The 16,551-nt window shown below is 37.5% G+C and overlaps 1 protein-coding gene across 4 annotated transcripts in view; it reads left to right on the forward strand.

Annotated features, from left to right (window-relative positions):
* Positions 1-16,551, forward strand: part of Pcdh15 (protocadherin related 15) — a 1,443,732-nt gene that overhangs the window by 1,098,237 nt on the left and 328,944 nt on the right. For all 4 annotated transcript variants that reach the window (XM_029542087.1, XM_021204350.1, XM_021204353.1 and 1 more), the window contains one exon: positions 10,933-11,041. In XM_029542087.1, coding sequence (XP_029397947.1) covers positions 10,933-11,041 — 109 coding nt within the window. The remainder of the gene's footprint in view (positions 1-10,932; positions 11,042-16,551) is intronic.

The following is a 16,551-nucleotide window of genomic DNA, read 5'->3' on the forward strand; positions in this document are numbered from 1 at the left end:
TCCTACTGCCTGGCCATTAGAGTTCCAGTAAACACTGAAATTAATAGATTGATATGCTCATCTGTAGGACAATAAATTATAGGATCATCATTTCAAATTTTTATTTTTAAAATATAAAGAATAATTTTCCAAAATTGGATGTAAAACTATTAAATGACTTATTTTTATGAAAACTTAATTCACTGTGGCTCACTTTAATCAGCCTAAATAAAATTAATCTTAATTTAATATGAAACTCCTGTACACAGAATTTTAACTTATGTTTAAATATAATAATCAAATAATTCAATTTCAGATTTTCCATCTGTAGATGGTTTTAAAATTACATATCAATGAAGCCATTCATGCCTTTAAACAGCTGTCTCAGTAAAGTGTTGTGAGCCCCTGTCTTCTTTATGTACTCTGGAGACTGGATTAACTTTTGTCTATTAATTGAGGGCAAAAGAACATGGTCATATAACAGTTTTAGATCCACAAGTGGATTCTATAACGTCAGTGTTTTTCTGGGGGAAACTGGAATGCATGTGAGGAAGGCTCAGATATGTGGCCCTCATGAACACACTGAGTCATTCTGTAGCTGAAGCCATTCTTTCTAGAATGCTCTTGTGCTCTCTTGGTTGTCTGTACTACCGAGAGCAAAGAGGAATCAATCATATTCTCAAGGAATACACAGAGACACCCAGGCATGTAGCATCAAACATGGGACGAGTTATGATAAAGACCACATTGAACATTCTGTAAACAGGAATGAGTAAGACAATTGTCATGTATATCATGGGTGGTCAGAATATGTACAGCCGCACTAGCAGGGTATTGGGGGAAGGGGAAAGGATAAAATAGATTATAGTAAATGGGAAACTGTGCTTCCAAAAAAAACAAAAACAAAAACAAAAAAACACAGAGTCAAAGATAAGCCATGGAGGACTTTATAAAACATTCATCAAGAAAGAAGACTTGAATTTGGATACAGATTATTCATATAAATGTCTATATAAATTCATAAAACTGTGGACAAAAAAAGACAAATAAAATTAGGCAAAAGAAGATAACATCTGCTAAAGGAGTAGCCAATTGTTTAGAGTGGCCATGTCTCCACAGACTGGGATTATAAACTGGGGGGAAAGATGTGGAGCACCTAGCTTATCCTAAGATGATACATCAATGCAATATCTTTGACAGAACAACAGTAATCCCATCGATTAGACCATACAGCCCTTCAGTTGCTTTATTCTTTGGTTTGACACAAGCCTATCCATATGTGTAAGCACTCAAGAGTGGCTAGTATCATGTTCTCAAGGAATACACAGAGACAGTCTACAGTACCCTAGAATAAAAACAAGCCAACCCTTAGGAACATCAATAAAGAGTGCTTGCTTATTCCTAAATTAACTATATTATAAAGATTATGAGTTACTGTGAACATACATCTCACAGGCATTGATGACATCATGAAGCGGGAAGAGATGAATTTCATACCGATAGACAGTTTTCACTGCATATAAAATTAAAGACAACTACCACCTGTTGGTGATGTTAGCAGATGGGTCATTTCTGGATGGAACAACAGGTAGTGATAGATAAGGAACACAACAACGGGATCTGAGGCTCTGTCAGTATTCTCTGTCCATCTCAGTTGTGATCTCATGAATGAAATGTAACTGCTTTAATCCATTGAATAGATAATAATCATCAGCTAAGGTTTCTCACATTCGATGAAGAACATATCTTTTAAAAACAGCTAATGTGTTACACAGTCTTCTTTTACATGTGCCTCTGAGGATATTTTTCTCCTCTTCCTCCTCCTCCTCCTCTTCCTCCTCCTCCTCCTCCTGCTCTTCCTCCTCCTCCTCTTCCTCCTTCTCCTCCTCTTTCTTAATTATTATTTCTTCATTATTGTTATCCTTTAATCTTTTTTTACAGTCCAGTCATTATTCCCCTCCCAGTCTACCCTCCAGACAGTTCCTCATCCCATTCCTCTCCAAGAGGATGTCCCCACCCCACCCCCATCCCACCAGACCTGCCCTCTCCCTAGAGCTTAATGTAGCTTTGTGGGAGCAGAGTTCCCTACTCGGTATAATCTATTTTATCGTTTTCCCTTTCCCTGTCACCCTCCTAGTTCTGCTGTACATATTCTGACCACCCATGATGATACAAATGACAATTCCTTCCTAATTGCTGTTTACAGAATGTATTCTTATCATAACTTGTCACACGCTTGATGCTACGTGCCTGGGTTATCTGTGTATAACTTGAGAACATGATTAATGTCTCTTTCTTTTACTATCTGGAGTGCAAAATTCCCAGGTAGCACCAAAGCATTCTTGAATGAATGGCTTCCACTGCAGAAAGACTCAGTGTGTTCCTGGTGCGTCACAGATCTGAGCCCTGCTCAGAAGCATTCCAGTTTTCCAGATAAAAAGGACTGGAGTTAGAGAATCTACTTCTAATTTAAAGAACGTGCTTTCATTCTGAGCTTTAAGCCCTTCAAACTTGCCATGGGGTGTGGGTTTTTCTAGAGTGTAATCTGCAACTTTCCTATTGCCGATCATGTGGTCCTCTTACCGTCCTATGCTTACCATTGGATCTATCTTTACTTAGCGCTGTTTTATCTGGTGAGCAAATACTTTTCAGGATTATTTGAATTGTATGTCCTTGATGTGCGTGTGCGTGCGCGTGCACACACATGCTACAATACAAACATGAAAATCAGAAACGCCGGGGAGTCAGGCTGCTCCTTCTGCCTTTACTTGGCTTCCCGGGTTTAAACTCAGGACCTTAGGCTTGTGCAGAAATCACTTTACCCACTGGGACAGCTTGCCTGTTATTTTAGTTATTTTTCTGCTGTTGAGGTAAGATACGCTTTCAAATTTTAAGGGAGAAAAGGTTTATTTTTGGCTCACGAGTTCAGAAGGCTTACAATTCATCAAGACCGGGAAGGGGGAGCATTCCAATAGGACCACAAAACAAGCCCATCCTAGTGAACCAGAAGTCCAGAAACAGAGAGAACCGGAAGTGGTACCAGACCATAATGCTCCAAGATCTACCTCCTAATGACTCAGTTCATTGAGTGAGACTACACTCCCCGAAGGACCGTGCATCTTTCCAAATATTGCTACCACCTAGGCGCCTTGATTGCATGCCCATGAGGCTATACGGGGCATTTCATGGCAAAGCCACGGTACCAAACCAGGAATTCCTAATTAACCTTTTATTTTCTTTATTTTTCACCTACATTATCTTGAATCCATTTGAGTCTTTTTCTTATATTCATTTTTTCATCTATAAAAAAATTATTTTGCCTTGTTTAGAGTGTCGGTATCTAATATAATCATTAATGAATTGGCAATCAAAATGTCATCATTGCTGTTTATTAAAAAAATCTGTTTTCACTCACATATTTAGCATTCATATTTACCTCACATATATTAATAAACTGATAAAAAACATTGCAGTTAAAATGGTATGCAAATAACTCTGGATCATGGCTTTAAGACACAAAATGTACGTCTTTCACCAAATTATGCATTGCACCTGAGAATTCTAAGACTTCATTTTCTTGAAAACAAAAAAAATTACTTATATATGTATTGTGCGTGTGTGTTTATGTGAGTGTGCGTATGTGTGTGTATGTGGCTGTGTTTGTGGACATGTGTATATGTGTATATGCTTGTGTGCTTGAGTGTGTGTACAAATTTGTGTTTATGTGTGTGTATGCAATATTACTTTTGTGTGTGCATGTGTGTATGTCTAATGTATGTACACTTGTATGTATGTATGTATGTATGTATGTGTGTAAATGTGTGTGCACATGTGTATGCGCATGTGTGTGTTTCTCATTCTCTTTTGCCATCCTATTTGAAAAAATGTGAACTTGACAGAGTAGGGGAACCACCCTAAAATTCTCACAAAATTAATGTTAACAAATATGCCCCAAATGGAATTATTCTTTAATGATGAAGTCACCACAAGGACTCACCAGAAAGTGTACTCCATGAATCACAGCCACCATTAAGTGCAACAAGTTAAAACTTGTGTATTTCTGTGCCATGCCACTGGCGCCACTTGTGTGTATCTGCGTGGGCAGAAAACACCTTGGACTGGGTTCGTACTGAAGGGCTAAACATCCTAAGATAAGAATGAGCTGCAAGGAACAAACAAATGCCCTGGCTCAGAGCATGACTTTATTAATCCGACAAGGGAGAACCCTCCACCCTCCCCCGAGTCTCTCTGTCTCTCTCTCTATGGCACGCAGTCCGATCATGAGCGAGCTGTGTCTGGAAGGCGGGTCCGAACGAGTGCTCGGTGCCGACGTCAGTGGTTTGGTCCAGGCGACAGTGGGCGGCGACAGTGGGCGGTGACAGTGGGCGGTGATGACTACAACGTAGGGCAGTCTGATGACGCTGCATTCTGGGAGATTTGGGGAGGTCCTCTTGGCAATCCTGCGCGNCTGCAAGGGGCGCAATACAATGCTTAGAGGGAGAGTGGTCAGTGGCGGTGAGAGACCCCAACAAAAACTGATGAGCAACTTCTCCCAACATTTTCTTTCCATTGTCATAAGGAACGATTTTTGACTGCTTGCTGTCTCCCTTTCTTTCAACTTCAAAAGTACATGAGGAGTTCTCCCCATCTTAAGCATTCCTGCAATGCAGCCTTGGAAGGTGGGGTAAGAGACAGTGTTCTCAGTCAGTCCCAAGGCTATAAGAAACAAAACAAGGGAAGCCATCAGAGAAGAGTGAGACTGGAGACATGGTTATAAGAAACATACCTGTAGATCCTTTTCACAGTGTCCGTGCGATGGATATCCTTGAACTGGACTATTTTCTGTATTGATTCCTGGGAGCTAACCCATAGCCTTTGATTTGCAGCAGTGCCTTGGGACTCTGTGGTGTGGACAGCATGAAGTGAGCCCATAGGTTTCCTATTTATGCTGCAGATTCTTTGGCCTACTGCTAGGAAATAACGAAGGGGTTGGAGATCCACAGTTTCAGAGCTACAAACTTCAGAGGAAATAAATTGAAAAGGCAGAGATTCAAAGAAACATTCTGAAAGGTGGAATTTGGAGAAAATCCTCATGTGTGCTGCTGAAAGGCTATTCAAATGCAAATTTTGAAAGTGATTTCAATCTCTGTACATAAGGTAAGTATACACCTGAGAGAAATTCAGGTGCATATCAGAATAAACCTGTTTAAATGTTGAATGGATCACGGAGTTCCATCATCAAGACAACAAAATGAAGGGGGTTTTGTTGCTGTCATCCCAGTGAATTTTGATGTTTGTCTGGCTATAATATAAAATTCCAATGACTCTGGAGGTATTGATATTATTTTCATGAGTCCTGCCCGTTGACTTCTGCCCTGTGCTCTCTGCACCGCTGTTCTGGGGAAGATGATGATCAGTGCCGTTAGGAAGGCTGGCAAGAGCCTGGTGTCTTTCATTAGGGAGTATATATGCCTCACGGCTATATGTAAGGTTTCCACTTATTAATATGTCATGATAAAAATCCTTTAAGACAACCTATTTGGCTTTGTCACTCACCCCAAATTAATTTGCCTTTCAAACATACACCAAAGGCAGAGAACATGGGACATTTTCTGATATCTTCCAGGCAATGTGTTGTTTCTACAACTGGCAAAAAGCAAAATAAGCCAAATAATAGTGGTCGCTCAAGGGATCATGTAAGTCTATTTGTCTATATGCAAATGTATGAAAGAACATATTGAGTTTGATTATCATTTCTGTACACACACACAAACACACAAACACACATACATAAAGCAAAGCTGTGAGAGAAAAATTCCAAAGACTTTTTGGAAAACACTGAATTTTTAATACAATATAGAAGGAGAAGAATAATGCCCAAGGCTTCCCTGCTGTACACTCTAAGCTTTATTTTGTTGAAGGAATATATAATATCATTTTAAAATATTGTGTTCTCATTGACATATACATACCATGGCATAGGTGTATCACAAACAGTTCAAACATTTTTAATTTTTAAAAATGTATATTAATGTTTTAATTTAATTATTTTATGTATTTATATCCCAAATGTTACCTCCTCCTAGTCACTCTCCCAGAATTCTTCCCTATCTCCCCTCCCTTTCACCTCTGAGAGCGTGTGCCCCCACCAATATCCCCCTTCCCTGAAGTATAAAGTCTCTACAGGATTAGGCTCATTCTCTCCCAGTAAGACCAGGCACAAGAGTTAGTCCTCTACTTCATATCTGCCGGGGGCCTCGGACCAGTCCATGTATGCTCTTGGTGACTCAGTCTCTGGGAGTTCCCAAGGGTCTGGGTTAGTTGACATTGTTGGTCTTCCTATGGGGTTGCCATCTCCTTCAGCTCCTTCAATCCTTCCCCTAACTGTTCCTTAGTCCAGTGGTTGGCTTTTAGTATCTGCATTTGTCTCAGTCAGCTGCTGGTAAAACCTCTCAGAGGACAGCCATGCTAGGCTCCTGTCTGCAAGCACAACATGATATCAGTAATAGTGTCAAGGTTTGGAGCACACCCAAGGAATGTATCCCAAGTTGGGCCAGTCACTGGCCTTTCCCTTCAGTCTCTGCTCCATTTTGTCCCTGCATTATTTTTAGACAGGAACAATTCTGGGTCAAAACTTTTTGAAGGTGGATTGGTGATCCCATCCCTCCACTAGGAGCCCTGTCCATCTACTAGAGGTTGGCTCTTCAGGTTCTGTCTCTCCACTGTTGGGCATTTCCTAATATATAATATCTTAAAGTGAAAGTTAATGATTTTAATTAATTGATTTAATTAATTGGATCATTTGAGGTAGGAAGATCCACCTTAAATCCAGAAGTCTATATCGTTGATACAAATTCAAAGTCCCAGAAACGTCTCAGAAATACAAACAAACAAACAATAACAAGTAAATAGGTAGATCCTAATACTTTTGCTTCTAGAAGGTATGCTATTTATTTTGCTTTTTCCTATAAAAACAGGTTTCAAACTAAAATGATGACTGTTCATAAAAACTTTATTTTTTTTTAACAAAAATTATCCTCAACTAAATATAACCTTCAGTATTCTGTAATACTTAAAAATTTTCAGATTTAAAGATAATGTTTACATTGAGAGTTAATCTTCAATATTATACTTGAAGATTCATTCATTTTACCTATTAGGATCTCTAAAGAAACAAAACCAATATATATACATACATATAAACATACACACTTGTACATATATAATATAATAATACATTGTATTCATACCACATAATGGCACTAAGATCATATTTACTGATAATGTATATGTATATATATATAGTAATATATATGTAATTTATCATCTATACATTATCTATTTGTATAAATATATGATACATAATACATATATGTATATATGGCATTGTATATGTGATGATATATGGCATATATGTATATATATATGATATATATATACACATATATGTGATATATATGATATATATCACATATCATTATATATATATATATATATATATATATATATATATATACACACATATGGTTTATTAGTGTAGTTCACAGGTTGTGGTCTAGATAGTCTACCAATGGCTGTCTACTGTTCACTGATGGAAAGTCCAAGAATTCAGTAGTTGTTCATACCACAAAGCTGTATGACTCAGCTGATCTTCGGTGTGAACAGGAATCCTGAAGAAGTAGACTCCGAGAACGATGAAGGAATGAAGTTTCCAGAAGGAGTGAGGGCAAGCAGGCAAAGAGAACAAGCTTCCTTCTTCAGTGTCCTTCATAAAGGTTGCCACGAGAAAGGGTGGCCCAGATATAGACTTCTGGATTAAAGAGGGATCATCCTACCACAAATGATCCACTTAATTAAAAATTCCTCACAGGTGTGCCCAGCCGCTTGGGTTTTTAGTGAGTTCCAGATGTAGTCAAGTTGACAAGGAATGATAGTCATCACATTTATGATCCTAGATTTTTCTGCCAAACTCTTGAATTATAGCAGATGAGAAAATTTCTCTTACTTAGTGTTGCATATAGTCTAGAGGATGAGAGGAAAACGCCACTCCTAACATCCCTAACAAGAGAATTAACAACAGCGCCTCTCCAAATGTTCTAAAATAAATAAATAAACAAATAAATAAATAAATAAATGTTTTAATCCAGAGTATTTCTCTTTTCTTATTCTTATTAGTGTTGTTACTTCTTTATAATATAAAATAGTATAAGCATGATAGTCACTTAGTCCAACAATACTGAATTATTCTAAGTTAAAAAAAAAAATCTGTTTTCTTCTTCCAGATCAAGTCTCCTGAAATGCTTACATTTTTTTATTCATCTAATGTCAAGTAAAGTAATTGTAAATCATATCCACATCTCCTTCATTTCCTCACATTTTATTGTAGGATACTTATTACCAAGTGGTGATGTAAGATGAGGAATCTAATTAGCACTTCTCCATCCCCACTGATTTTGTTTGCTATTTTCAGTTTTCTTATTGCTTATGTAACTTTAAATAATGTAATTAAATCCCCATTGCTCATTTCAATGAGCCTAGATAATAATGAAAGTGGATTTTTAAATTGTATGATGAATTACCAAAGCCAAAACATATCCTGGGTTGATAGCTTGGCAGGTCTACACAAAGCAAGGAGAATAAAGTAGTTCATCAGAGTGCCGTCCATGTGAGGATCCTTTACCTGACACTCCACGATTCTAGCTTTTAAATACTGTGGATAAGAAAACGGGTTTTGTCTCTCCAATAGCCAGAAACAATTGAGAATTCCTGGGTATGTGGAATCGGTTGTAGAGGATCATAAGTGTTTGAATGCCTTCCTAGTCTTCTAGAATGACACTTATGGAGGCTACTGAAAAATTAATTAGTGAAATAGAAGTAAAGTAATTAAATTATGAGTTAATTGTGGTGCAATTTCTCTTCAGGTCTGACTAAAAGATGCTGTTCAAATACTAGCAAAGATAGATCCTTGGACTTTCTTCATGTTAGGGGAAACTATATTATTATATATGAACTGAGCTGACTGCTGTAAAGGGCTGGTGTGTAAGAGAGATATGGGAAAAGAAACAGAGATTGAAAATTAATTATGGGGAGTGGAAAAATGGGATTGAGGGAGGGAGGGAGGGAGAAAAGTAAGAGAATTCTAGAAAAAACTTTCTGTATGTATGATAGAAAAAGAATAATTACTTGGGTGTAATAGGACAGTTTTTATACTGAGGTTATATATGAATATATACTATATATTCATGGTTCTGAATTCACATTAAGAAGAGATAAAATGTTACTAAACTGTTGCTCACAATATCTCATTGTTTATAGGAAAATACAGGGATAACACTTAGAGGATATACAAACAAATGTATAGACCCTGAGATCTAAGTGAAGTAATAACCATTGGTCAATAATTATATCTAACCCCTATGATTTTAATAAAAGAGTATTGCCTGTGGTTATTTAATATGGTGCATTTTTAAATATAAGCCACCACCATGCAAGGTCCACTGAGAATTTAAAGAGCTGGATTTGCCTAAGAGTACATGGCATAGTTCAGCATTCTTTGTTTCAGAATAAATTGCATAAAAGCATGGTAAAGTCCTCCCTCAGACATGGAGAAAAAATTTTATTTCCCTTTAGACTTACCATTTATATATTTTGGCTGAAAGTTGAAAACCCTAATGTTTCCTGAACCATGCTCTAAGAGTATTATTTCAAGGAGACATTAGTGATTGCTTACTGAATGCACATAAAACAAAATACCATTTTCTTGGAGTCACTATGAAAAGCAGTGGAATTCACTAATTCTCTGAGAAAGCTTCCCAGAAATATTATGTTTTCAAAACGTTATCTAGTATAGCGTTTCTCAAACTGGTCTGTAGAGTAAGGTTTTAACTGTTCTCTCTACAGCACAGTTTTCTCCTTTAACTGAGCCATGTCCAATTGTCTCTTTTGCTAGAGTGACAGAGGTGAGAGGCTGCCACACAGCCCTCAGAATACTAGAACCAACTCTTATTGCTTGGTCCCTTTCAAAAAAATAAGTGTTTACATCCATTTTAAAAGATTTATTATTTTAATGCCTATGTGTATTGAGTGCTTGACTGACGTGTATAGCCACACTCTGTGTGTGTGTGTGTGTGTGTGTGTGTGTGTGTGTGTGTGTGTGTGTGTGTGTGTGTAGTGCCCATGGAGTCCAGCAGAGGGTGCTAGGAGCTCTGTAACTGGAGTTACAGAGCACTATGAGCTGCCATATGGGTTCTGGGAACCTCTGAAAGAGAAGCCAGTGCCCCTACGTCTGATTAACTGACTTTGTCTCTTCCATGCACCAGGACAGCAATCTTAATAGCTCAGCGGATATACCTGGACATCAAACTGAGGAACAGTGACTTAAAAACATCTGCCAAAATCCTAAATCATTTCAAAACCACTATTAATTTAATAAACACAATTGTAATATGTACTTTATTTTAATGACATGGGAATGAGTGACATGGCTTTGACTTCTATTGAATTAAAATATGTTTTGAGTGTTTTCCCCCCTATTCTGCTATAATTATTTGGATAAAAATATTATTTAAGAAAGAAAGAGTACAGAGACTCCAATCTGCTCTACAACAGAGGACTCACATGAGGAACTCTTTAATGCCTTTACATTTTTGCTTAAGTCCTCTAAGCAGCTTAACACTGTAATTTTCTTCCCTGGCTTCCTCCTGGGAGAATCTCTTAGATAAAGTTTTACACACATAGTTACTACAGGCTTTCATTTTGAATGTGAGAGAGGCTCATTTCCTCTTCATATTTAGAATTAGGGAGAGGGGGTATCAAATTATAAGTCTAAGCAATTGCATTTCAGTGCCTGAGTAGGGGATATGTAGCTGTTCAAATTCAAGCAAGCATACTGGTGTCAACTTCCCCTGAAGTATGAGTGTGAAGCACAGCCAATCACTCTGAATTTTCTTCCAGGAAGAACTGAACCCTATTTTGGTGACACCACCTATCCAAGCCATTGATCAGGACCGAAACATCCAGCCACCATCTGATCGACCTGGCATCCTCTACTCCATCCTTGTCGGTTTGTATTTGCCAAAATTTTATCCTGTTAGAAATCTATGAAGAAATACTCTCAAATTGTATCAAGTTCTTTAATAACAATTTTTTAATTTGAATTAACATATGCAAAATTAGATATAAATCCAATTTTTCTTTCTTCCTGTTTTGGTAAGATGTTATAGAATAGACAATGTCACCTTTATAAAACAAACAAGATACATATCAGCTTAAAAACATTCTTCAGTGATTTTTGAAATCAATGGAAATATGGGGTTTGTTGACGTTTGTGGAAGAAGGAAAGGGCCACAACCCAGAAGAACATGATATAGAAACCCACAGCCCATTTCTCCTCTGAAAATGTTTAAGCTAATCTATTTTTATCAGCTGCACAAGATGCAAAATTTAAGACATTTGACAAAAAAATTCTTAAATTACCTTGATAAAATGTAGATGTTGCTGATTTGCATGACTGATAGACCCTGGAAAGATGGGTACATGGAAGAGACCAGCATCTCTCAAGTAGAAAATGCTGACTTTGGAGTGTCCTGGGTAGAGTCTGACATTATCTTCCAGTCCTAATCTCTGGCTTTGCCTTTAGCCTGTATGCTCACATACACAAACTATCATATTAGGCAGATTCTGGACAATCTTATACTGTCATACTAAGAAGTAGTATTTCTAAAATTTTGGCCCTGTAGTTCTCTTCAAAGGTTTTCAGTCTTTAGAGCCATGTATAAAATACAGGCCAAATACAGAGGTCTGACCATTAAATTATTATTATTGTTTAATCCTTATGAGTTAAAAATAGTCTTTTAAAGACTATAGTTTTCTTGTTATAAATATCAAGGAATATTACACATTTCTTGTTATAAATATCAAGGAATATTCCACTAATTAAATAATAACTATGAAATATGTCCATATGTACTGTAAATAGAAGTGAGTGGAGGTAAATGCTCCAGATTAAATAGGAGATAAGGGGGTACAAAGACATTAAAATGGTAGAATTAAAATATACTAAGGGGGAAGAAGTAAACATTTCTGAAAACACTGTCCAGCTATACCCAGGAGAGCAAGTGTCTGCAGATGGAAACCAGTAGATTTATTGCTGTTACAGTCAAAGTCATCACCCGAGCCAGCCTCTGGCACCTTGAACTATTATTGCCTATGGTGTCCTTATCATGACTTTCAGTAAAGGCAATAGAAAATATTGATGAATTAACAGGAACAATGCCCCAGAAGATCATGAGACCATAAGCAGAATCGATAACTAAAGACAAGCCCTTCGTTAAAAATTAGAATTTCACCACCAACCAAAGAGTACACATGGTGGGACTCATGACTCCAGCTGTATATGTAGCAAAGGATGGCCTTGTTGGTCATCAATGGTAGGAGAGGCCCTTGGTCCTTTGAAGGCTCAATGTCCCAGTGTAGTGGAATGCCAGGGCCAGGAAGCAGGAGTAGGTGGGTTCGTGAGCAGGGGGAGGGGAAAGGAGATAGTAGGTTTTTGGAGGGGGAAACAAGAAAAGGGGATAACATTTGAAATGTAAATAAAGAAAATATCTAATTAAAAAGTTAAAAAGAATTAGAACTTCATTGATCCTTAAATGAGTTAATAAATGTTTTTATGGATGTGAAACCCAAACAGATTGATTAACGGTTGGGTCTTTCTGTGTGTAACAATAGAAATATGAATTTTAGTCTCACTTTGAATCAAGGACTCCTCGGAAAACATTCAAATTTAGAGTTCTGCTACTAAAGACAAAATAAGATTTTCTGCTGAACTGAATTTTTTCCATAAGTTATGTATATATTTAGATCTTTTGACATTATTTGATTTTCTATTCATTATTTCAATAATTGTGGAGTTTTACTTCTGGTTAAGGCCTTATTTTAGACTCTATGCTGAGTTGCAAGTTTAGATGAAGGAGTTAGTCTCTTGTAGATAAAATTAGGAAATACTGTCCTGTAACGACCTTTGATGATTTACCTTGATTGGAAAGGGTCACATGGAATGCCTTAGTGTCTGGGATGGTTGCACTGTGGGTGGGGTGAACCTGTGTAAAGTGGCCCAATGGTGTCCTTTGGTCACCACGTACATGGTCAGGAAGAAGACTGAGGGACCTTGTTTGTTTTCTCTTTCTGTCACTCTCTCTGATTTGCAGTTCTCATCTGCTACTCCTAGCAGGGTCCCGAAGCAATGGACCCTTAGACTTGACCCTCAGTAACCATTGTGTATTTTTGAATAAGTACTTTACCTCAGGCATTTTATCATAGCTAACTAATATACCCCTCCAAAACAGATAGGGAGAGGAAAGAAGAAAGAAACCAGCAAAAGGAAAGGAAATGAATGGAAAAGAAAGCCCAAGTCAACTTTATCAGAGATGAAAATTGATATATAGGCAAAGCAACTGAATCATGATAATGGCAGTGACCTTTGTGCTCACCATGCCTTGTAGCAGCCTGATTCCTCAACACAACTTGTCAGCCCTTGCAGTGAACACAATAAAGCTAGAGATCTCTCAGGGTCTCCTCCTTTACCAAAACTGTCACACTCTGACCTTTCCAGGGGCTCCCTGGAAGCACCATCAGAAATGGTCTCTCATGCCTTGGCTTTGTGACTGCCTAACACAATGGGGGACAGTTAAAGAAAATTACTAATAAATAAAAAGGCTGAAGGATAGAGAACAGAATCCATTGGAGATGTAAGAAATTCCACATGTGGAAAGCTAGAGCAACAGCAAGACTTAGGCTATGCATACATACAGAAAAAAACCTTGGGAAGGCCTCTGACGTCTTACTGATCTTCAGACCCCCCCCCCAAGACAGCAACTGAGGTGATCGATCTTCATTTGAAAGGTTCTACAGACAAAAGACTCAAGAGGAGTAAGAATGCTACTTAGTCACAGAGGGTTCTCTGGAAGAGATAGACAGTGTGTTGGGTACTGTGTGTAAAACAAAACAAAACAGAGCAAAGCCCCATGAAGTCCTGCAAGTGAACATGAAGAGCATAGCCTTTACATTTTTAATTAAAAACATATAAAGCAGATATAGCTACAACCAGCTGTACATCAACATAGAGCATTAACATGACATCTCCAGTTCCCACATAATACAATTTAAAGTGCACAGATATGAGGGAATCAAATTAAACAAGAGAGAAACAGTAAGTGTGGATGTTGTAGATAGAAAATAAGGTCAATTATTGTTTTCCTCAGGAAGACTAAGCCTTAGCCCACCGAACAAAGACTTTCAGTCTCCTATTTATGTCTCTAAATTGCTAAATAGAGGGGCATACAAAGATATAATGGAAAGCAGAGGGATGGGGCCTGAACAAATACAAAATAGCAACAACAACAAAAAAGCCATGCTAATAGAAACTAGACAGAAATTGAGAAGTGTCACTGTAATTAAACCTTCACTAATGATTATAAAGAGCACCTTTAGCTGAAAAGAAAAATGTAGAAAGATGTAAAGAGAGACAAGTTGATGATACAAAAATCTAAATCAAATCATTATCTATAAACCACTCTTCTCTTGAGTTACAGGAAACAAAACAGTCTCAAATTCAACTGGAGAGCTTGCTCTCCAGTATAGATCACTCTGAACTGAAAGTAAGGCTGATTAAGTGGAAGATTATTGGAATTATACAAACTATATTCTTGGGCTATAGATGGATTTCATTGTAACCTAGACAAAATCTCAAACACAAAACAAAACAGAAACTCCAACAAATGACCATAAAACTGATGTGCCAGATGAATTAAATCAACCAGATCTGTTTAAATTTCTTTTTACCTCACAGGATATTTTTAAGGATTTATTTATTTATTTTATGTATATGAATACAGTGTTGATATCTTCAGACACACCAGAAGAGGGCATCTGTTCCTGTTGCAGATGGTTGTAAGCTACCATGTGGTTTCTGGAAATTGAACAACATTCAGTGCTCTTACTTCCAGCCCCTACCATACAGGTTTATTTTTCCAATTTTTTATTAGGTATTTACTTCAGTTACTTCAAATGCTATCCCGAAAGTCCCCTATACCCTCCCCACCCTGCTGCCCTACCCACCCACTCCCACTTCTTGGCCCTTGCATTCCCCTGTACTGAGGCATATAAAGTTGCAAGACCAAGGGGGCTCTCTTCCCAATGATGGCTGAGTACACAATCTTCTGCTACATATGCAGCTAGAGACATGAGCTCTGGGGTACTGGTTAGTTCATATTGTTGTTCCACCTATAGTGTTGCAGACCCCTTCAGCTCCTTGGGTACTTTCTCTAGCTCCTCCATTGAGGGTCCTGTGTTCCATCCAATAGCTGACTGTGAGCATCCACTTCTGTGTTTTCCAGGCACTGGCATAGCCTCACAAGAGACAGCTATATCAGGGTCCTTTCAGCAAAATCTTGCTGGCATATGCAATAGTGTCTGAGTTAGTTATCTTAGTGATGTCAAAGACATTTTCTACATGTTATCGAAAACTATTGCTCATCACAGGCAATAGACATAGAGTAGATGTTCTGTCTTCCTGTATCACTGAGACTCCATATGACACATCACATATTAGACGGTCACTAATCCTTGCATACAAACACATTGAATAGGAGTGTTGAATTTGTGTGTGAAGTTTATGTAAACGGTTATCAAACACTTAACCAGCACTGTCAGTAAGATTGGTGACCTAGAATAATTACCACCAGGAAAAATAATTACCATCAGGAGAATAGGAAAACTAAAGTCTGTTCATTCTGCAAACATTCTGTAGGTGTATAAGCAGTTGTCTAAAGATCATGTGACTTCCTTTAGATACAATTCTTTCTGTAGATGCCAAGTAACAATATCAGGATGCACCAGACCTGAGACAGCAGATTAATCATAAATGACAGTGAAGAAGGGCCTTCAACCCTTATTCTAAGCAGAATAACCCACTGACTTATATGGAAATACTGCATATATGTGAGAGTTTCTTGCTTCTAATTGTGCTCCTAAGTTTTCCCAAATAGCAAGCACAGTTTTAACATTGTCATTAACACGGGCATCATAAGCTAGAAGTTTACTTCTAAGTAGTGTGAAAAGCTACTGATGTTCGCTATTGTATGAACAGTAATTATGACACAAGTAATAATCAATGGTACTAAACACCATTTAGATATGTTATTATCTAAATTATAATATTGTTAAAATCTACTTTTCTGGCTGGTCACAAAATTATGACATATAAAAATATTTTAAATACCATGGCAATGAAAAAGTTGGTTTCATGAACTAGTTAAGGATGAAAAGAGTAAAGCCAGAAACCTTATTTCAAATTTGTTAATAAACTTTCATGAACCCTAATAAGTACGCTTAAGCATTACTTTGTCACAGCAGGGGACATGTACACAGGAGAAGTCACAGAAATGTATGGATTGTCATGTATATGTCCATTAAAAAGTTGAAGAAAATGTCTCAAGAGACATCTTATGTTGTATTATAGAGTCTACATTTATGAATGGGAAAGGCCAGGCTTTTCACTGTTTTTGCTTGCTTGCT

This window comes from Mus pahari, chromosome 9, assembly GCF_900095145.1.
Source record: "Mus pahari chromosome 9, PAHARI_EIJ_v1.1, whole genome shotgun sequence".
NCBI lineage: Eukaryota > Metazoa > Chordata > Mammalia > Rodentia > Muridae > Mus > Mus pahari.